Consider the following 22,541-nt stretch of genomic DNA (forward strand, 5'->3'; position numbering starts at 1 on the left):
TTTACCTATTCTGGACATTTCATAAAAGTATTTAAATATTTTAAATGTTTTTTATTCTTGTGAATCTACTCAGTATGTAATAAAATTGAAAATATTAAAAATTTGTAAACAATTCAGGTGTTTTAAGTGCATTCACCAAGTTGTGATCACCACCATCTAATTCTAGAACATTTTTATTGCCCTCAAAAGAAACCAGTGCCCATTAGCACTCACTCCCTAATCCCTGTTTCCCTTGGCCCCTGGCAACCAACAATGTACTTCCTGTTTCTATGGATTTGCCTGTTCTGGACATTTCATAAAAGTGGAACTATACATTATAAAGCCTTTTGTGACTGTCTTCTTTCATTTCACCTACTGTTTTCAAGGTTCATCCATGTTGTAGCATGTATCAGTACTTCATTTTTGTGGCCAAACAATATTCCATTATGTGTGTATAAACTGCATTGTTTATTATTAATTCATGGACATTTGGGTTGTTTCTACTCTTTGGCTATTATGAATAATTCTGCTATGAACATTCATGGACAAGTGTTTGTGCGGACACATGGTTTCACATCTCTTGAGAATATAACAAAGAATGGAATTGCTGGGATATACAGTAACTGTAGGTTTAACATTTTGAGGAACTGCCATAGTATTTTCCAAAGTGACTGCATATTCCACCTGCAATGTATGAGGACAATAATGTCTTCACATCCTCATCAGCACTTAAAAAAAAAATTGCCATTCTAGTTGGTATGAAGTGGTATGTCATTGCAGTTTTGACTTTGTTTTCTCTAATGTCTACTGATGGTGAGCATCTTCTCATGTGTTTGTCATTTGTATAGCTTCTTTGGAGAAAAATTTGTTCAAATCCTTTGCCTATTTTAGTTGTGTTGTCTTTCTATTGTTGAGTTGTAAACATGTTTTACATATTTGGGATAGAAGTCTCTTATTGGATATTGTCTTAGTCTGTTTGTGCTGCTATAACACAGTACCACAGACCAGGTAATTTGTAAAGAATAGAAATTTACTTTTCATAGTTACAGATGCTGGAAATTCCAAGATCAAGTCGCTGGCATTTGGTATCTGGTAAGGGCTGCATCCTCTGAAGGAGAGGAATGCTGCGTCTTCACATAGCAGAAGGCATAAGGGCAAGCGGGGAGAACTCCCTTCATCAACTCCTTTTATAAGGGCACCTAATTCCATTCATGAAGGGTGAGCCCTCATGGCCTAATCACTTGTTAAAGTCTCCACCTCTTAATATTACCACACTGGCAATACCTAAATTGGAAGAGACACATTCAAACCATAGCAGATACATTGAAAATATTTTCTCCCATTCTATGGATTGTGTTTTCACTTTCCTAATAATATCCTTTGAAACAAAATTATTTTTAATTTTGATGATCTCCAGTTTACCTTTTATTCTGTTATTCGTGCTTTTGGTGTCATGTCTTAGAAACCATTCGTAATCCAAAGTCATGAAGTTTTTTTTTAACATTTATCTTCTAATAGTTTTATGGATGTAGGTCTATGATTTATTTTGAGTTAATTTTTGTAAATGGTATGAGATAGGGTCCTACTCTATCATTTTCCATGTGTATATCCAGGTATACCAGCACCGTTTTTGAAAAGACTGTTCTCCGTTTAATTATCTTGGCACCCTTGTTGAAAAGCAGTTGGCCAAAAATTTAAGAGTTTGTTTATAGACTCAGTTGTTTTCCATTGATCTACATGTCTGCATTTTATGCAAGTACCATACTTTATTGATCACTGTAACTTTGTAAACTTCAAATTTTCATTTTTCTTTTTCAAGATTGTTTTGGCTATTCTGGGTCTTTTGCATTTCCATGTGAATTTTAGGATCAGCTTATCTATTTCTAGGATTTTGATAAGAATAATGTTGATTCCATAGGTCAGTTTGGAGAGTATTGCCATCTTAACAGTATTAAGTCTTTTAATCCCTGAACACAGGATGTCTTTTCATTTACTTAGGTCTTTCATTTCTATCAACAATATTTTATAGTTTCAGTGTATAAGTCTCATACTTGTTTTTTCTCTTAAATTTATTCTAAGTACATTGTTCTTTTGATGCTATTATAAATTGTTTCCTTAATTTTTGCATTACCTATTGTAGTGTATAGAAATGTAATTGCTTTTTTGTATATTGATTTTTGTGTGTGTGCTGCAATCTTGCTAAACTGGCTTATTTGCTCTAATAGTATTTTGGGTGGATTCCTTAGGATTTTTATATACGATGTCATGCTGTCTGTGAACAGAAGTAGTTTTACTTCTTCCTTTCCAATTTGGAGGACTTTATTTTTTCTTACCTAGTTGTCCTGGCTAGAACCTCCAATATAATGATCTTAGGAGGAAAGCATTCAGTCTTTCACCATTAAGTATGATACTAGCTGTGGGTTTTTTCATTGATACTCTTTATCAGGTTGTGAAAGTTCTATTCCTAGTTTATGAGTGTTTTTAATCATGGAATGGTGTTGGATCTTGCCAGATGCTCTTTCTGTGTCTATTGACATTATCTTGTGTATAGTTTTTGTTCATTATTCTATTAATATGGTATATTACAAGAATTGATGACTTTTGTACTTTGAATCATCCTTGCATTCCTGGATAGATCCCACTTGGTCATAGTATGTGGTACTTATTTTATATGGCAGGATTTGGTTTTCTAGTATTTTATTGAAGATTTTTCCATCTATATTTGCAAGAAATATTAGGTCTCTAGTTTTCTTGTCTTTGGTTTTGGTATCAGCATAATACCAGGCGTATAGAATGAGTTGAGAAGTGTTCCCTCTTCTTTGTTTTTAAAAGAGTTTATGAAACGTTCGTGTTAATTCTTCTTTAAATGGTAGGTGGAATTCATCAGTGAAGCCATCTGAGACTGGGCTTTTCTTTGCAGGAATTTTGTTTTTCTGTTAGTCCAGTCTCTTTATTTGTTAAAAATAGGTCTATTCAAGTTTTCTATTTTTGCTTGAGTTATCTTAAGTGGTTCATATTTTTCTAGGAATTCATCCATTTTATCTAAGTTGTCTAATTAGTTGGCTTATAATTATGCATAGTATCCCCTTATAATCCTTTTTATTTTTGTAAGAGTAACAGTAATGTTTCCCTTTTCATTTCTGATTTTAACCCTTTGAGTCTTCTCTCTTTTTTTCTTGATCAGCCTAGCTAAGTTTGCCAATTTTGTTATCTTTTCAAAGACCCAACTTTGTTTAGTTGATTTTTTTGTTACTTTTCTGTCCTGTATTTCATTTATTTCCACTTGTTGCCTTTTGATTTTAATATTTAGTTCATTTATATTTAATGTAATTACTCATGAAGTAGGAGTTACACCTGCCATTTTGCTATTTGTTTTCCATGTGTCTTTTTGTCTCTTGTTTTTCTAATCCTTCATTACTACTTTTTTTTGTGTGTTAAATAGATATTTCTAGTATGCCATTTTAATTCCATTATTGTTTCTTTATCTTTTTTTAATGGCTTCCCTGGGGATTATAATTAACAACTTAATTTAAAATAATATAGTTTGAATTAATGGCAATTTTAATTTCAAATAGTACACAAAAACTTTACTTTGGTACAGATCTGTTCCTTCTCTACTCCTTTGTGGTATTATCGTCATGCAAATTACAACTTAATGCATTGTAAGCTCACCAACTGTTCCATAATTGTTGCTTTGTGTCTTTTAAATAAGATAGAAAAAAATAGTGACATACAAAAATATACTACTTTTCATATTTATATATGTAGTTAGTTCTATTACTGCTGTTTATTTCTGTAGGTGGATTTGAGTTACTGTCGTGTGTCTATTTAAGCCTGAAGGGCTCTCTTAGTATATAAGTTAAGTGTTTCTTATCCACAATGCTTGGGACCAGAAGCATTTCAGATTTCAGATTTTTTTTCAGATTTTGGAAAATTTGCATTATACTTACCATTTGAGCATCCCAAATCCAAAATGCTCCACTGAGCATTTTCCTTGAATATTATGTCAGCACCTGAAAAGTTTTAGATTTTGGACCATTTCAGATTCAGATTTTTGAATTAAAGGTGTTCAATCTGGGCTGAGTGCAGTGGCTCACGCCTGTAATCCCACAACTTTGGGAGGCTGAGGCTGGCAGATCACGAGGTCAGGAGTTGGAGACCATCCTCACTAACACAGTGAAACCCCATCTCTACTAAAAATACAAAAACTTAGCCAGGCATGGTGACATGCGCCTGTGGTCCCAGCTACTTGGGAGGCTGAGGCAGGAGAATCACTTGAACCCAGGAGGCAGAGGTTGCAGTGAGCCGAAGTCACGCCACTACACTCCAGCCTGGGCAACAGAGTGAGACTCTGTCTCAAAAAAAAAAAAAAAAAAAGGTGTTCAGTCTGTGTTTCTGGTAGGGCAGGTGATATGATTTGGCTGTGTCCTCACCCAAATCTCATCTCCAACTGTAGCTCCCATAATTCCCACATGTTGTAGGAGGGACCTGGTGGGAGATAATTGAATCATGTGGGCAGTTTTCCCCATATTGTTCTCATGGTAGTGAATAAGTCTCACAAGATCTGATGGTTTTATAAGGGGAAACGCGTTTCACTTGACTCTCATTCTTTCTTGCCTGCCTCCGTATAAGACATGCCTTTTGCCTTCTGCCATGATTGTGCAGCCTTCCCAGCCATGTAGAACTGTGAGTCTGTTAAACCTCTTTTTCTTTATAAATGAACTAGTCTCAGGTATGTCTTTATCAGCAGTGTGAAAACAGACTAATACAGCAGGTCTCTGCCAACAACAGATTCTTTCAGATTTTATTTATCTGGGAATGTCTTAATTTCTCCATTTTTGAAGGATGGGTTTGCTGAATATAGAATATTTGGTTGACAGTCTTTCTTTCAGCACTTTGAATATATCATCCCACTGCCTCTGGCCTCCGTGGTTTTTATGAAAAGTTAGCTGCTAATCTTACTGAGGACCCTTTATATGTGATGAATCACTTTTCTCTTCCTGCTGTCATCATTCTTTGCCATGATTCCTTTGGTTTTGTCTTTAGACACTTTGAATATGATACTCCTAGGTTTAGATCTCTTTGAGTTTATCCTACATGGAATTTGTTGAGTTTCCTGGATGTGCAAAATAGTGTTTTCATTAAATGTAGGAAGTTTTCAGCCATTGATTCTTCAAATATTATTTCTGTTTCTCTCCTTTTTTCTCTGGGACTTCTATAATGTATGTGTTGGTATATTTGATGGTATCCCACTAATTTCTGAGACTGTGTTCCTTTGTCCTCATTCCTTTTTTGTTCCATTTCTCAGACTGGATAATTTTAATAGACCTAGCTTTCAGTTTGCTGATTCTTCTGCTATTTCATATCTGCCGAGGAGCCCTTCTGATGATTTTTTTATTTTAGTTATTGTACTTTGCTAATTGGTTCTTTTTAATAATTCCTATCTCTATTGATATTCTCTTTGTCGTGCTTCCTTTAATTCTTTAGGCAAGATTTCCTTTAGTTCTCCAAATATGTATAACTGCTAAATATAAAAAGTCTTCATCTAATAAATGCAATATCTGGGTGTCCTCAGGGACAGTTTTACCAACTGCTTTTTCCTCTCTGTGTTAGGACCACACTTTTCTGTTTCTTGGTGTATCTTGTAACTACATTGAGAACTGGGCGTTTTAAGTATTATAATGTAGCAAATCTGGAAATCAGATATTTTCTGTCTTCAGGGTTTGTTGTTGCTTCTGTTTATTATTATCACTGCTACTGCTGCTTCCCTTTGTTTACTTTCCTGAACTACTTGTCTTTGTCATGTGTGACCACTGAAGTCTGTGTTCAATAAGTTTTGTTGTTAGCTAATGATTGGATTAGCTGGTGACTGCATTAAATGCCTAGTACCAGTGATTTTCATTTCTCTGCCTTTGCCTCATCTCATGGCTGTGTGTGAGTGTGTATTGAGGAAATGTGTTTAACGCTCCAGCAGGTAGTTTTCAGCTCTTCCTTAGCTTTTCCTTCTTGCCAGTGCAGAACCTCAGAGTCAGCCAGAGGTAAGGGATTAAGGTTTTCTCATGTCTTTCTTGGCCATGTGCACTGTCCTACACATGTGCATGGTCTTCTGCAATCTCAGGAATATGTTGGAGCTTTTTAGAGCCCCCTGTGCACATCTCATTTCCTAATTTTTCCTTTTAAGTTCTTTGGTTGACCTCTTGTTAACCTCTACTGGTATCACTGCCTCAAGCAGCTACAATGTAAAATAATTCTTGCCAATTGCTTTCCACAGATACTTTGGTGATAGTGCTGTTCACAGTATGAACTCTGAGTATGAGCTTTAAAAAGAACGGCAAATCCTGCGCATGGAGCTTTTTGGGGGAGCTGCCAGGCAGGTCAAATAGTAAGACTTCTCTGAGGATGGGGTTTTTGGGGTAGCTTTAGACTACTACTTCCCCCTTCAGTGGCTGCAAGCTGCTATTTTTCACAGCTTCTATAGTTACAAGGCTGTTGGTTTTTAAGGCTACCATGAAGCTAGGGAGATGGGGATGGGAATCAGTCAGGTTAACAGGTGTCATCATTCTTACAGAGATTTAGCCAGTTTTCCTCAAATAAATGCTCCTCAGATGACATCAAGCACTTGGTTAATTTCCAGAGTTCTGCAAAGGCTGATTTTGACAATTTTTGCCAGTGTTCTCATTGCTTTTATGGAGGGAGAGGGCTTTCCAAGATCTTTACTCAGCTATTCGAGGAAAGCTTCCCATTCCTATTTGTTTTTCCTTAGTTATTTGTAAGACCACCTAACTGCACAGCTCCATTCCTAGTTACATACAAGCCTAGCCTATCTGAATGGCTTCTCCTAGAGGGAGCAGCATGCAATGTTACTTGGGGTTTTTTTTTTTTTGGTATTAATTTGTAGGAGTCCTTTAAATACTCTGACAAATAATCCTGTCATTTTTATGTCTGCAAAACTTTTACCAATTTGTGGCTTATATTTTTCTCCCTTTAATGTTATTTTTTAATGACATTCTTTTAAAATATCTTGAATGTATCAATATTTTTCTTTGTGGTTTATGCTTTTTGGTTTCTTGTTTATGCGATTCTCCTTACTCTGAGGTTATCTACATTTTTTTTTCTAATAAGTTGGTAGGTTGGCATTCTCATTTTCTACCTGGAATTGATGTATATAGAATATGATTACGGGTTCAATTTTATGTTTGTTCATATGGATATCCTGTTGTACCAGACCCGTTTTATTGAAATGTCAGTTCTCACTTTATTAATTTGCTTGGCCAGCTCTGGTATAAATCAATTTTTATATAGGCAAGAGGTCTGTTTCTGACCTCTTTATTTTCTTCTGTTGGTCAATTTTTCTTAACCTCTCCCATAATGCCTTTGTCTTCAGAAGTATTTTGACTGTTCTGAGCCTTTGCTTTTCCGCTGAATTTATAGCTTAAATGGGAGATAACTAATATCTTTAAATATTGATTATTACAAATTGTGAATATGGTAGTGTAGGCCTTCTTTACTGCTTTTCAGAAAAATTCTATTTTCTCCCTATAAATCTTAACATATTTTGAATTAGATTTATTCCTGAACACTTTATATTTTTTACACTATTGAAATGGTATTTTTTAAGAATTATTTCCTAATGATTACAGGTGTATGGGGACATAATTCCTTTTTGTGTCCCTGTGTGTATTTTGTATATTGATTTTGCATCCAGCAAACTTTACTGAACTTATTTTGGTTTTGTTTTGTTTTGTTTTTTGAGACAGAGTCTCACTTTGTCACCCAGGCTGGAGTGCAGTGGCATGATCTCAGTTTGCTGCAACCTCCACCTCCCGGGTTCATGCAATTCTCCTGCCTCAGCCTCTCGAGTAGCTGGGATTACAGGCATGCACCACCATGCTCTGCTAATTTTTCTATTTTTAGTAGAGACGGGGTTTCGCCATGTTGGCCAGGCTGGTCTTGAACTCATGACCTCAGGTGATTCACCCACTTCGGCCTCCCAAAGTGCTGGGATTACAGGCATGAGCCGCTGCACCTGGCCTTTACTCAACTTATTAATTCTAATAATTTATCTTTAGGGTCTATTAAGTCATCTATATAGATAATCATGTAATCTGTTAGTAATAACAGTTCTCTTTCTTCCTGGCCTATCCTTGTGGCCTTATTTTACTTGACATACAATGCTGGCAGAGACCTCCAGCTGCAAAGAAACAGTGATAGCAGAATCTTTTGCTTTATTCCTGACCTAAAGGAAATACTTTCAGCGTTTTACCATTTAGTATGATTTTTAATGAGTTTTATGTAACAAACCTTTATCGGGTTAATGAAGTTCACTTCTGTTTCTAGTTTTACAAGATCGGTTTAGTTTTGTTTCTTATTGTGAATGGATATTAGATTTTATCATGCTGCTTTAAATTTTTTAAAATTAAGTTTTATTTCTCTCTTTTTAGCAAAGAAGTTTGTCATCCTGATATTGGTGGCAAGATCATAATGTGTCCTCAGTGTGATAGGCTTTGTCCATTCTGGAAACTCAATATTACTTGCGAGTCCTCAAAGGTAATTTTTGCTATTCCCAATATTTACACCTAATGAAAGATTTTTTTTCTAATGCTAATTTAGATAAAACATAGTATTGTATCTTTTTTCCTCTGAGGAATTCAGATATTTTTCAACTAACCTTTCAAACATTCTGGACATTAATATACAATGCTTTATTCCTCCTTTACAAATAATAAAATTGTGATTTAAGACCTTAGATAAAACCTCATAGAGTGTCAGTGAGATAATAGTGGAATCTAAACTATTTGAGTATTTCAAGTAATCAAAGTAGAAATCTCAAACTCATTTTATCTTATAAATACTTTTTAATAGATTCACTACAGGTTGAGTATTCATTATCTGAAATGCTTGGGATCCAAGGTGTTTTGGATTTTGGATTTTGGAATATTTGCCTTAGACTTACGGGTTGAGCATCCCTAATCCAAAAATCCAAAATCTGAAATGCTGCCTTGAGCATTTCCTTTGAACATTATGTCAGTACTCAAAAAGCTTTGGATTTGGGATACTCAAACCTGGTTAAGTATTTTCCTTAATTCAAGTAAGTGGAAACCTGAAATCTGTACTTCTGTTTTCCCCCTTTCAACATATGCCAAAACTATGCTTAGATTGTAAAGACCCTGATGGTCAGATTTAGACTGTCTCTATAACTATGCATGAGAAGGATTTTATATGTGATAAAAGGTGTTTGTCTTAAAACATTGCCAGAAAACACATCTAGCTCTCCTTATACATGCAGATGGTCCTGAGCTTTATGACTTCTTAAAATTTGGGAGGTTTCGGACGAGCATGAAGAATGGAGGGAGCTTACTGAAAGCAGGCTGGAAACTCTGGACAGATAGAAAGATGGTCAGCTTACTTCAGAGCATTTTCCTTACAATCCTGACCTACGCTTTCCTCTGATGATCTTCTCTCTATCCCCTTGTTCTACCATGAGAGTTTAGGAATCATTAGTATCCCTAGAACATTGTAGCCTACTCCATGTAAGTCAGATTTTAACGGAATGTATTGCTGCTATACTGATGCCACTTTCTATATCATACTTTGCATAGTTCTTATACTTACCACTTTTGACATATACAACAACCCTGTGAGATAGGCAGAACAGGCATTATCTCCATTTTTACAGTGTAAAATACTGGCGATCTGGGAGATCAAATAACCTGCCCAAAGTCACCCACCTAGTAACTGGCAAAGTCAGAAATTTATAAGAAATCTGCGTTTCTCGTCATTACCATATTCTTTGCCAGCTGACATTGCAGGCACTTTACTCAGATCCAGCTCTGTTTGAGAAATTGTTTCACTACTTAGTTAAGCTGATTGCAGGGTGTTGTCAACAGATGGATTTTTACATTTAATTTAGAAATTAAGCCCCCTCTCCCAAACCAACACAAACTCTAGACTATAAATATCTGTTGTAGATCACATAGAGTGAAAGACTTGAAGCTAGTAAGAGGGAAGCTGCTTCCAGTGATGCTGACTCAGAGGCTAAAGGGCACTAGTTAGCTGTATCCCGAAGCACTGGCTTTAAGGCAGATGCCAACAATAACACCAGAGGCAGATTGTCATCTACAAAGATGCAAGTGGAAGTTTCATTTTCCTTAAGAAGTTCTCTCCTTCACACTCCCCACACCCACCTCTTCTTCTTTCTTCTGCTCCACCTACCCTCCTTAAGCACATGACTTTCAAATAGACCCGTGTGCATTTTTTTGTTTTGAAAAATAAAAAAACTGAATCTTTAATTCTATTCCAGTTCCCTGAAGAATCCCTTGAGTCTTGTCAGAATGATTTTCAAAAAGAAGGAAACATAGAATATGAGTAAGAGGACTAAATGGAAAAAAAAATAAGTTTGAAAAAGAAAAAGCACTTTTTCTGGCTTTTCTGTTTGTGAATTATTTTTTCCTTCATACTTTTCTTTATGTATTCATTTATACATCTTTCTTTTGGAAAGAGTGCTAATTTACAGATATGCTTACCTTTTAGCAAATTAAAAATAGAAATATGAAATTAGGAAACAATTATGCAAATAATAAGGATTCATACTGTTTTTGTGATTATTGAATAAGATTCTTAGCTTTCTAGCAGGCAGGATAAAAGGGAAACATGGTAAGTTCTAATATTTTGTTCATAAAAACATGTTTAGTTATAAAATTTTGACTTTGCTTCTTTCCAGGAAGAAAGCATAACAAATTGTCATTTTTTCCCCCAAAATTCTAGTTGGTTTCTCTGCTTAAAATCATCATGCCTACATATGCAGCTCTTTCTTTTCTTTCCTGCTCTATGTGACTAAAGCAGTATGCTGATTCAGACTGCTCTTAACACAGCTGTCTTGCCCTCTCTGCCATCCTGCCTAGCAAGCTAAGCTAGGCTTCTTTCCAAGTAAGCTCCTTGCTTCCTTTTTCCCTTACTTCCTGCTTCCACATAGTTCATGGAACACAGAGCAAAGAAGTCAGCCATCTTATTCTTTCTCAAGGGTCCAGGATTCCTCACACATGTGGCAAGTATACGAACTTCATCCAGGCCTAACTCCCTCTCATAAAAGTGCTAGGCATGTCTGTCACCTTGAGCAAGGCAGCTGGAGTGATCTTGACATTGGCAGTACACTTGCTCTTTCGTAATGCTCCCATTTTTCCCTCTAGTGCTGACAGATGTGTTTCCATTGACGTTTTCTCAAAAGAGTAGAGCTAAGAATTCACAGGTGGGATTTTCTTTTTGGAGTAGGTGGGCAGAAGTGTCAAGGCAAGTAGAGTGTTGTCAAATACTTAGAAGATTGCATTGATTCCTAAAATGGAAGTGGCATTGGACAGAATCTTCAATAATAGTATTACAACATGCAGAACTGTTTTTTATGGGACCTTTCTTATAATTTTACAATAAAGGATAAGGCATAACATTAAAAGTTAATTTGGAGAAGACGGTTCCATAAGAGTCAAAAGTAAAAGATTTGAAATATGTGGTCTTATGGAATCCCTGGACAAGAGGAGTAGGTGGAAAGGGTTGTTCCCCAGAGCAGGCATGCATTTATTGTCTTCCTTGAGGTTTTTTAGAAGAATAATTGGATGACAGACAATTTAGGATTATGCTTGCTTTCTCATCACAATCAATGTGGATGATTGAGGGGGCCTTGAAAATCAGATGGATGAGAATGTTGCTATTCTTTTATGAAAATAACTAATATTTTTACATAGAAGAAGGTTTATCCACTTTACATGAGTATAAAGAGCAACCCAAAAAATCACCTAAAGCAAAGTAGACTTTTCTACTTCGAAGCAGCTTTGAATTTTCTTTTAACATTTGAAAAGGTTTTTTTTTTTTTACCTATAGCTTTTCTACCCAGTCCCTGTCCTTTTATATTATCTGTCATAAAGTAGATATAATATGCTTGTCACTTTTTCCATTATCTTTATAGTATTTTTTTAGGAAATGTAAAAATGCTCACTAATGAAAAATTAGTCACGAATTAAAATATTTTCCAGGAACTCATAGAGGGAGATAGGCTACTTATATACTAGCAAAGGGATAAAACTTAGCAGAACTAGTAAATAAAGCCTTATTTGGCCAGATATGTTATTTATCATTCATGATCATTGTATTCATTGTAATGTTAGCAAAAGCACCTGTGCATCCTTTAGTCCAATAGAAGCATCTGTCAGTGATGGTAGAAAAGCCATCATTGGGTTTAAGAAAACAGAGCTCTCCTGGAGAAGAGCCACTTCGAGATAAACCTCAGCTTTGTACATCTCTTAACAGGAAAAACAGGAATTCTGAAACTTAACCTCTACCAGGGTGGGATGATGATAAAATGTAAATCATAAATCTAAAAGTTGCTTAGGGATCATTGTATTCGTAGAGACATACTGCTTCCTCAAATCCATTATGACAGCTCATAAGAGGCTGTTATTCAAGCCCAATGGAGGCTTTAAACTCAGTGGAATTCTAGGAACTATACCTATTTCCTTATTGGGATATGCAAAGTTTCACTGGAAAATACACTGGTTAATACAGCAAAGACTGTTTACTTTTAAAAGAATCAAATTTCGTCTATAAGTATGTAGTAGATACATTGAATGATGTATGATCATAGATGATTGTTAAACTAGGCATCACCTTTGAAAAGAACTTCAAGACTGTAGAATAGACAAAGCATTTCATATTTACTGAATCCTAATAAGTGGAGGATATGACTCATTTATATGTCATTTATATTTTCCAGAAATTGTGCATCTTTGACAGTTTTGGAACCCTGGTCTTTGCAGTATTTATGGGAGTATGGGGTAAGTTTTTTTTTTTTTTTTCATGCACTCAATTTGATAGTATTATACAGTTTTATGTAGGCTATCAAAGTAACCCACTTTTAGGATCTTGTATTGCCCAGGCTTCAACTCCCCTAGAATTCCATTTATAACTGAGGACATTGTATCAGTTAGCTTTTACTATATTAAAATCTGCATCAAAATATAGTGGCTTAAAACAACAAACTTTATTTCTCATATTTATTATTTCTCATCATTCTCTGGGTCAGCTGAGTTGGCTCAGCTGACTCTCTAGTAAGCTGGCAGCTCCACTGGGGATAGATGATCTTGCAACTAGAAACCTGGTTTGGTCTGTGGGGCTCAGCTGGGAAGGCTTCCCTGCTCCACATGGTGTCTCATCTTCAAGTAGGCTAGCCCAGGATTCTTGGTTTCAGGATTCCAAAGAGAAGAGAGGACAAGTTTCGGTGCATATGCATTTTTAAGCCTATTGTTGCACCAAGTTAGCTAATGTCCCATCAACCAAAGTAAGTCATATGGCCAAACCAGCATCAATGTGGGGCGGTGGGAGTACTATCCAGTGGCTTGGATGTAGGAGGCATGATTTGTTGGAAGCCATTATTGCAACAGCCCCCACAGTGTGATACAACCTAACTTTTATGGGGGTGGGGGTCAGGAGGAAGCAGCAACACAGTGATTATGGGTGAGCTTTCTTCCTCATATACTTGTATGTGAGCGGATATTTAATGAGTATCTGCTACTCGTATAATAACAACAAACTCTACTTACTAACTAGAACAGATATAATTCTACAGGATCTAATTCCCATGTGGGAACTTTACCACTATATATTATTTACTTTGGGATAGAATCATTAATACAATGAGGCAATTATCATTTTCTTTAAATGCAAACTTTAAATGTTTAATTGATCTGAATGTTCTAACATAGAAGAAAAATTTCCATTTTCAAAATTAGATGCATTTCCAATTTCATTGTGTAAGTATGAGGAACAACAGAATTCAGGTTATAGGAAGGCAGAGGAAAAAATTGAACAAGTTTTTTATTCTTTAAAGGACAACATGTCAACGTATGTAACTCACAGAATCAGTTATTTACAGTGTCCTCAGCAGTATTTCTGTTTGGTAGTGATTGTGCCTATGAAGAATTACCAAATGGATCACAGAACAGACAATCCAATTATTTTGCTCACTTTTTAGAGATATTTGTTGCTGCTCCACGGATAAAGTGCACTGTAAGGTGGCCAAACATCCCAATCAGTTACACTGGCATTCAGCCATTTAGCATGTTTTGGCTGGAGACCAAACTCTGGCTAACATTTGACACATGGAAGAATAAAGATTGAATGTATGTATTAAGATCCTCTGTGCTCCTCCATTGTAATACACCTTTCTCCGCCCCACCTCCTTCCGCCCAGTAAGAGCTTAGGTGCTGAACACATGGATCAGCATTTTAACTATTAACTGTACTCTCAGCGTTGAATCATAATGTATAACATTCTAACACATCTACTAAACTGCATATACTAATGGATGCTGATAGCCCCAATTAAAGAAGACATTTGAAATAAAGCAAAAAATGTTAATTTTGACACTAGAAAGACAAGCCTCAAATTTCCTAGCTAACCTTCCCTTCTCTGATCATTAACTGCACCATGGTTATAGAACTGACTTACACATTAGCTGCTGATTTTATTTTATCTGATTTTAGAATGCAGAAAGTATTTCAGCACTGCCTATAGCATTGTATGTATATTTTTAAGGATATGTATGATAAACTTTAAGTGCTTTGTGTGGCTTTCCTTGTTACTTCTGCTTTGAGAACTACTGCTGTGAACCACTTTACAGAAAGTCTGAAATTGCAGAACCAAACAGGCTACAGCCTCACGTGAAGTTATTCATATCACCACCATTATGTTCCTGCAGCATCTTTTTTGTGCCCAGATGCATATGGCACTTATTTTTCTGCTCCCTAGAAATTATGAAAGTTGACAGTAGAAAACTCTTTTGTAATCAATATAATATAAATCATATACTTACCTTAAAAATGTCCATCCTTTTAGGACAAGGCAGCCCACCTGTTCATACTGATTCGTAGAGTCCTAAACACCAACCCATGGTTGAAGTAAAGGTTCTAAACACATCCTGCCCACTCCCTTCCTTGTTGCATCTTGCCTACTTACACCTGATTCTCCTGGGATCAGCCTCTTGGCTGCATGACTGCAGTGTTTAATTTTCACCTTTGAGGGGTGAGTTCTAAACTAGGCCTACTTATTTCCAGAAAACCACCAGTCATCTGGCTCACTAAGGACCTGGGGAATCAGGAAGCCTAACTAGCTGCACTTGGGGATCAGAAAACAGCTGCTGTGACTGTTACCTTCAGACCTGTGCTGCTTCTGCTGGGTCCACACCAGCAAAATAGTGCAGCTCCTGGTACCACCACCCTGACTCCATTCAGCCCAGTTTCTGACTTAAGTGACATACAGATGCTTCTGACAGGCATTTTAAAAAATCAGATCTGGAACCCTAGCTGCAAGAGAGTTTCTAGCCCTTGAATTAGGAAGTTGGAATAAACGGCTGGGTGTGGTGGCTCATGCCTGCAATCCCAGCACTGTGGGAGGCTGAGGCAGGTGGATCACTGAGGTCAGGAGTTTGAGACCAGCCTGGCCAACATGGTGAAACCTCGCCTCTACTAAAATACAAAAATTAGCCAGGTGTGATGGTGCACACCTGTAATCCCAGCTGGAGGCTCCAGCCTGAGCGACAAAGTAAGACTCCATCTTAAAAAAAAAAAAAAAAAAAAAAGTTGCAATAAAGGCTGAGGAAGTTAATCTAACTTCTCTGCCTCTGTGGGTTACGAGGCCTAAATGGTTTCAAGGCGTTAAAACATCCTAGATCTTCAGCAGCAAACTCTTACAGCAACCAGAACATTCCCATCTACCAGAGTGTGTCTTGTCCTTAGACAATGCAGGATATAACACCATAACACTTTACTGCTCTGAAACCTTTTTATGTATACGTGCATATTCTTCATCTGATGCATATTTTGTTTAAATATAATAATATCCTGATTAAGAGGAAGAGCTGTTATTGATCCCCAAGTTCCAGACAACCTTTCTCTTTTCTTATTATATGTTGATGTAAGAGTTTTAACTGCATCTAATCAGCTAGCACCTCTGGATTGCCAGAGAACAGAAGTGTGTTGCTCCCTGCTGGAGTTCTATCAGTTGTCTTATTGCAGGGGGAGAGAGCAAAAGATACGGAACAGAAATTCCTGTCTGTGATCATGCACGGTCACCCCAGGGCCTGGTGCCCTCAATCTGGGACACACAGCATTGTGAGTCAGCACTGACGTGGCCCAGGAGTACTCCAAAACACTGGGTGACTACTAGGTTAGCAGTGCCTTCCATAGACCCTGCAGAATCTGTGGCTGAGTGAAATAAGGAACTAAAACACTCACCTGTTGCTGCAACTCCCAGGGGTTTTCCTTCAAGGCTGAGGATTTGCTAACACCAGGCTATGTCTTGCTTGCATTGCAATCCTATCACTTCCCAGGCAGAACTGCTTTCTATAGTTCAGAATTTCATAAACAGAAGCATTTTACCCAGTATGTTCAAATTCAGGGAGGAGGGAAGAGGACATCCACCGTTCTTCCCTTATAGCACCGACTAGAGTTGCTTATGTTACTCTTTGTGAGAAAAGTTAAGAATATTATCATGAATTATCTCCTGTTAATACTTTATAGATACTGAGATAAATACTAGATAGGTACTGAGTAAATGAGTGGCTATCACACTCCGATTTTAAAGATGAAGAAGATGACACTCAGGGAGATTAAGCCAATTACCTATAGCCCCATAGACAGAAAGTGACAAGCATGGAATAAGAGTTCTGCCAATAATTTGGCTATTATCAGTCTTTAGATTGATGACAAAATACAGTGTATATTAATGAAGTTGCAGCAAGCTTTGAGAAAGATGCAGAAATAATTTGGTTTTTACTGATTTAATTGCATTATTTTGTTTGGTGCTGTGAAAAAAATGAGAATGGGTTAGAAAATGTCAGTTTAGTCTCCTTGGTTCTACCTCATGTGACACAGGTGCAGACCCTTCTTTCTATCGCAAAAATAAGAAACCACCAGTCTTCCAGCCTAATTTTAACAGGCTTATAAGTACCAGTTTTTCATTTATGCCTGTAAGTGTCAAAGTGCAACAAGATTTTAATGTGCTTAGTCACAATATCCTTTAGAAAATGGTTATGCTGGAAGAGTATGTTTGCAGTCTGTGAGGTAGAAGAGTACACATGATAATTCCTTCAGCATGTTGACCCTGGACTCCTCCCCACAGTCAAGGTGCTAAAGCTTGATCTCACCAGTAAACTATCAATGCTTCATGGTATATTCTCCATCTAGGGTTATCCTGGCCTCCTCAGAGATACTGTGGGTAAGGTTCCAGACCACCACAAGGAAGTGAATATCACAGTAAAGGGAGCCACACAAATTTTTTGTTTCTCAGTGCATATAAAAGTTATGGTTATACTATACTATAGTCTAGTGAGTGTGCATAGCATTGTCAAAAAATGTACATACCTTAATTAAAAAATACTTTATTACTATAAATGCTGACAATCATCTGAGCCTTTAGAGAGTGTTAATCTTTTTGCTGGGAGAGGGTCTTGCCTCGGTGTTGATGGCTGCTGACTGATTAGGTAGGAGGATGGTTGCTGAAGGTTTAGGTAGCTATGCAAATTTCCTAAAATAAGACAACAATGAAGTTTGCCACATCAGTGGACTCTTTTTTCACAAGAGTTCTCTAGCATGTGATACTGTGTGGTAGCATTTTACCCACAGTAGAACTTCTTTGAAAATTGGAGTCAATCCTCTCAAACCCTACTACAGCTTTATCAACTAAATTTGTGTAATACTCTAAATCCTTTGTTGTCATTTCAATAATGACAGCATCTTCACCAGGAGTAGATTCCATCTCAAGAAACCACTTTCTTTGCAGATCCATAGAAAGCAACTTCTCATTCCTTCAAGTTTGATCATGAGACTACAGCAGTTCAGTCACATCTTCAGGCTCCATTTCTAGTTCCTCTTGCTCTTTCTACCACATCTGCAGTGACTTCCTCCACTGAAGTCTTGAACTTCTCAAAGTCATCCATGAGGGGTTAGAATCAACTTCTTCTAAACTCCTGTTAATGTTGACATCTTCACCTCCTCCCATGAATTATAAATGCTCTTAATGGCATCTAGAATGATGAATCTTTTCCAGAAGATTTCTGTTTGTTTTGCCAATATCTAGCCAAATAATTACTATCTATGGCAGCTGTAGCCTTACTAAATGTATTTCTTAAATAATAAAATGTAAGAGTTGAAATGACTCTTTGATCTATGGGCTGCAGAATGGATGTTGTGTTCATAGCCATGAAAACAATATTAATCTCTGTACATCTCCAGAGTTCTTGAGTGAGTGGATGCATTGCCAATGAGCAGTAATTTTTTTAAAAGAGTAATTTTTTATGAACAATGGGCTTAAAATAATTCAACACACCATGTTATAAACAGATGTGCTTGTCATCCAGGCTCTATTGTTCCATTTAGAGTACAGGCAGAGTAGATTTCACATAATTCTTAAAGGCCCTAGGGTTTTTGGAATGATCTATGAGCATTGGCTTCAACGTGAAGTCACCAACTGCATTAGCCCCTAACAAGAGAGTGAGCCTGTCCTTAGAAGTTCTGAAGCCAGGCATTGACTTCTCCTCTCTAGCTGTGAAAGTCCCAGTTGACATCTTCTTCCAATGGGAGGCTATTTCATCTACCTTGAAAGTCTGTTGTGTAGCTACCTTTAGCTAGATCTTCTGGATAACTTGCTGCCAGTTAGCACTTGCTACTTCACCTTGCACTTCTATGCTATGGAGATGATTTCTTTCCTTAAACTTCATGAACCAACCTCTGCTAGCTTCAAACTTTTCTTCTGCAGCTTCCTCACCTCTCTCAGCCTTCATAGAATGGAAGAGGGTTCCGGCCTTGCTCTGAATTAGGCTTTGGTCTAAGGGAATATTGTGGCTGGTTTGGTCTTCTATCCAGATCATTAAAACGTTATCCGTATCAACAATAAGGTTGTTTCACTTTTTTATCATTTGTGTGTTCACTGGAGTAGTACTTTTCATATCCTTCAAGAACTTTTCCTTTGCACTCACAGCTTGGCAAACTGGCACAAGAGGCCTAGCTTTCAATATGCCTTCCTCACTAAACTTAATAATTTCTAGTTTTCATTTAAAGTGAGAGATGTGTGAGTCTTGCTTTCACTTGAACACCTTGAAGCCATTGTAGGGTTATTAATTGGCCTAATTTCACTACTGTTGCATCTCAAAGAATAGAGAGGCCAGAAGAGAGGCAGAGAGATGGGGGAGCAGCCAGTCAGTGGAATGGTCAGAACACACACATTTGTTAATTTTGCTATCTTATATAGGTGCACTTCATGTTGCCCCAAAACAATTACAATAGTAACATCAAAGATCACTTATCACAGACCACTATAAAAGATACAATAATAATGAAAAATTTGAAATGTGAGAATTACTAAAATGTGACACAAAGTGGGTACCTGTTGTTGGAAAAATGGCATTGATAGAGGCTCAATGTGGGGTTGCCACAAACCATCAATTTGTAAGAAGATAAAAACACTATCTGTAAAGCATGATAAATCAAGGTACATCTGTACAGGAGGTACTGAAGACCCAAGTAGACTAGCATAGCAGGAAGTAAGGAGAGTGGGTAGTTATGTGTAGAGGTGAGCAGTTGGAGTCAGCTGGGACCTGTGAGTGGATTATTCCCCAGGCGGTGGGGGTCCTCCAGTTTCTGGGTGGTTTCCTTCAGTTTGTTCATTCAGTGCATTCATTCGTTACGTGCCTACTGTGTCCTAGTGCTTCTGCTATGAACAAAACCAAATTGCTGCGCATGTGAAGGTGACATTCCAGTGGGTATGATAGACAGTAGACCTAGAAGCAGATATAGGTCAGGATGCATGAGTGCTATGTATTAATATTTTGAAGGGCAGAAGAAGGGTTGACAAAGGGAATAAAATGGGCCCTTTCTGAGAGAATGCACATGACCGCTGGAATGATTTCATAATTACAGAGTAGGAGACAGAGCTGAGGGAGCTTCAGGGGTGGGGGCATATGCAATACTGGCAGTAGGATTCTTGGTAGATTAAAAAGTAGGGTCCTCTGTTGATGGAGATATATGGGAGTTTATCAAGGAGATGCAGAACCTTGGGGGGCTTTGGTAAGTGGGCGGTGTATGTTATGCTGCTTCATATGCAGCCTAGGGAGGGTTGGCTCATGGGTGGCTCATTCCTCCCAACAGGGTCTCTTTGGGGAGTATCTGCCACCTGAGACCAGCATGGCTCAGCTGGGCAGCAAGACCAGCCAGTCACATGTCAGTCCACAAAAGGACATGGTGCCCTCTAGATTTCCATCCCATTGACAAAGAAGCCAATACTCACTTCATTTCCCCTTGGGCAGATAGAGAAGCACAAATGTCTGGGTTGTTTCTCAGTAGCCATCACCCTGTATATAAAACACTCAACAATTTGATCCTGATTCCAACATCCAGATTATTTCTACTCTAACTTACTGGAAAAGTAGTAGTCAAAACAAACACTGCTAGGAAGTGAGTGCTTTTAAACATGTTCAGTTGTCTTTGCCATTGGGGAGTGTTGGATTCTTGCTCCTTACAGGTGCATCCCAAGACTGCCTCCTGCATTTCAGGCTGCCTGCTGCAGGGTCTGCAGGATTTCATTCTGGCTCTCTTCACTCTCTACTTCAGTGAGTCTCCACCCTGACTGCGTATTAAACCTTAAAAACAAAACAAAACAAAAACAAACAAAACAACTATGCTCAGGCCCCATTCCAGACCAAAAATCATAATTTACAGGGCGGTACCTGGGCTCAGTATTTTGTAAAAGCTCCCTGGTCCTTCTTACGTGCAGCCAGGGTGTGATTACTATCCTGCACCTCATTTAATGATCTCATTCTCTCATGGCCCCAATTGCCACTTAAAACAATGAAAATCCAGCTCAATCCAGATCTTCCTCCTACGTTGTAGACTTTTACCTATCTACTGGACATTTCTTCTTGAGTAGTCCACATACATTGCATCTGATCATAACCAAACCAGTTGTCTCCTCTTGCACACTTGACCTTCTTAACACACTTCCTATTTCCAAGGCATGCCACTAGAATTTTGGATATTGCCTGAGCCAGAAACCTGGCTAGCATCCTTCTGTCATACCTGCATCCATCTGTCATACCTGCATCCATCCGTCTGCCTTCTCAACGTCCCTCAAGGATCCTGCCGCATCATGTACCTGCCAGCAGGTCTCCCTGCCCCTAGTCTCACTCTAGACTACCTTCAAAGTCTCCTCCATCTGTACGTTAAACTCTCTAAACTCCTTTCAAAGCACAGAAAACCCTTTGTGATGTGCCCCTGCAGAGCTCTTACCTGGCTGCCCCACCTCCATCACACCTTTCGCTTACTACCAGATTGTTTGCAGTTTTGGGAAAGTGCCTGGCCCTCTGGCCTCCGTGCCTTTGCATGTGCAGCTCCCTGGGAGCAGGTGGCCTTAGTGTTCCACCCACCACCACCTTCACCTGATCAGCTCTGAGGCATCTCAAGACTCATCACAGTGGTCCCCTCCTCTGGGATGGCCTTCCCCGAAACACCCAGTTAAATGTTCTGGTTCCGTGTGCCCAGAGCAACCTGTGCTTACCTTTATCATAGCCCTCTTAATAATCAACTATACCTGTCACTTCAAGGACAGTATAATTCCCATATGCCTAGGAGCTCCTTGAAGCAGGGACTGTGTCTTGTTTTCTCTTTATTCCCAGCTGATAGTAGACACTCAAAGAATGTAACTAGAAGAGTGGTGATTACAGAATTTCTTTATAGGAAGGACTTAGGGTTCGCAGTCTGATTAGAAGAAGGGCATAGGGTATTTACCCTGAAACTGCATTTTTTCAATTAACATTTAATGTTTTTATTTAGTATTTAAGTTAAAAATTCTGAAAAATGATTCCTAAAAAATTATTTTAGTCATACTTTATATAAGATTGAGAAAAATACCAGTTTTCCGTATGAATGAATATTAATTTATTTGGGACATCCTAAAGTATTCCTCTTCCCCTGTAGGCCCTTAGGAAGGAAAGGAGAGTACAAGAATGAGGGTGCAGGGAAAAGCAGATGAAGGATGGACCATGAGCTCCTTTGGAACTGTGGGCATTATTTGTGTTTTAGTTGGCAATAAGGTGCTGAAACATATGCTTCAGTGTCAGACATACTCACATGTCTTCTGACCATCACATTGCCTTTCCCAGAATCTATAGTCTATTTCATAATGTTGTAAATTACCAACATTTTCTTTAAAATCATGTTTTTCCCTTTTAAATAGTAGTATCTCCTATAATTTAGATTTGATTTGCCATATACAAAAGTATTATGGATGACATGGTTTGGCTCTGTGTCCCCACCCAAATCTCATGTCGAATTATAATCCCCATGTGTCAGGGGAGGGGCCTGGTGGGAGGTGACTGGATCATGGGGGTGGATTTCCCCCATCCTGTTCTCATGATAGTGAGTGAGTTCTCATGAGATCTGATGGTTTAAAGCTGTAGCACTTTCCTCCGTGTTCTCTCTCTCCTATTGCCATGTAAGACGTGTTTTGCTTTCCCTTCGCCTTACACC

The 22,541-nt window shown here is 37.9% G+C and overlaps 1 protein-coding gene across 4 annotated transcripts in view; it reads left to right on the plus strand.

Annotated features, from left to right (window-relative positions):
- The window catches only part of ANO6 (anoctamin 6), a 212,809-nt gene that overhangs the window by 146,156 nt on the left and 44,112 nt on the right, over positions 1 to 22,541 (plus strand). For all 4 annotated transcript variants that reach the window (XM_024256710.3, XM_024256712.3, XM_024256711.3 and 1 more), the window contains 2 exons: positions 8,421 to 8,526; positions 12,740 to 12,800. In XM_024256710.3, the coding sequence (XP_024112478.1) occupies positions 8,421 to 8,526; positions 12,740 to 12,800 (167 nt within the window). The remainder of the gene's footprint in view (positions 1 to 8,420; positions 8,527 to 12,739; positions 12,801 to 22,541) is intronic.

This window comes from Pongo abelii, chromosome 10 (genome assembly GCF_028885655.2).
Source record: "Pongo abelii isolate AG06213 chromosome 10, NHGRI_mPonAbe1-v2.0_pri, whole genome shotgun sequence".
Lineage (NCBI taxonomy): Eukaryota > Metazoa > Chordata > Mammalia > Primates > Hominidae > Pongo > Pongo abelii.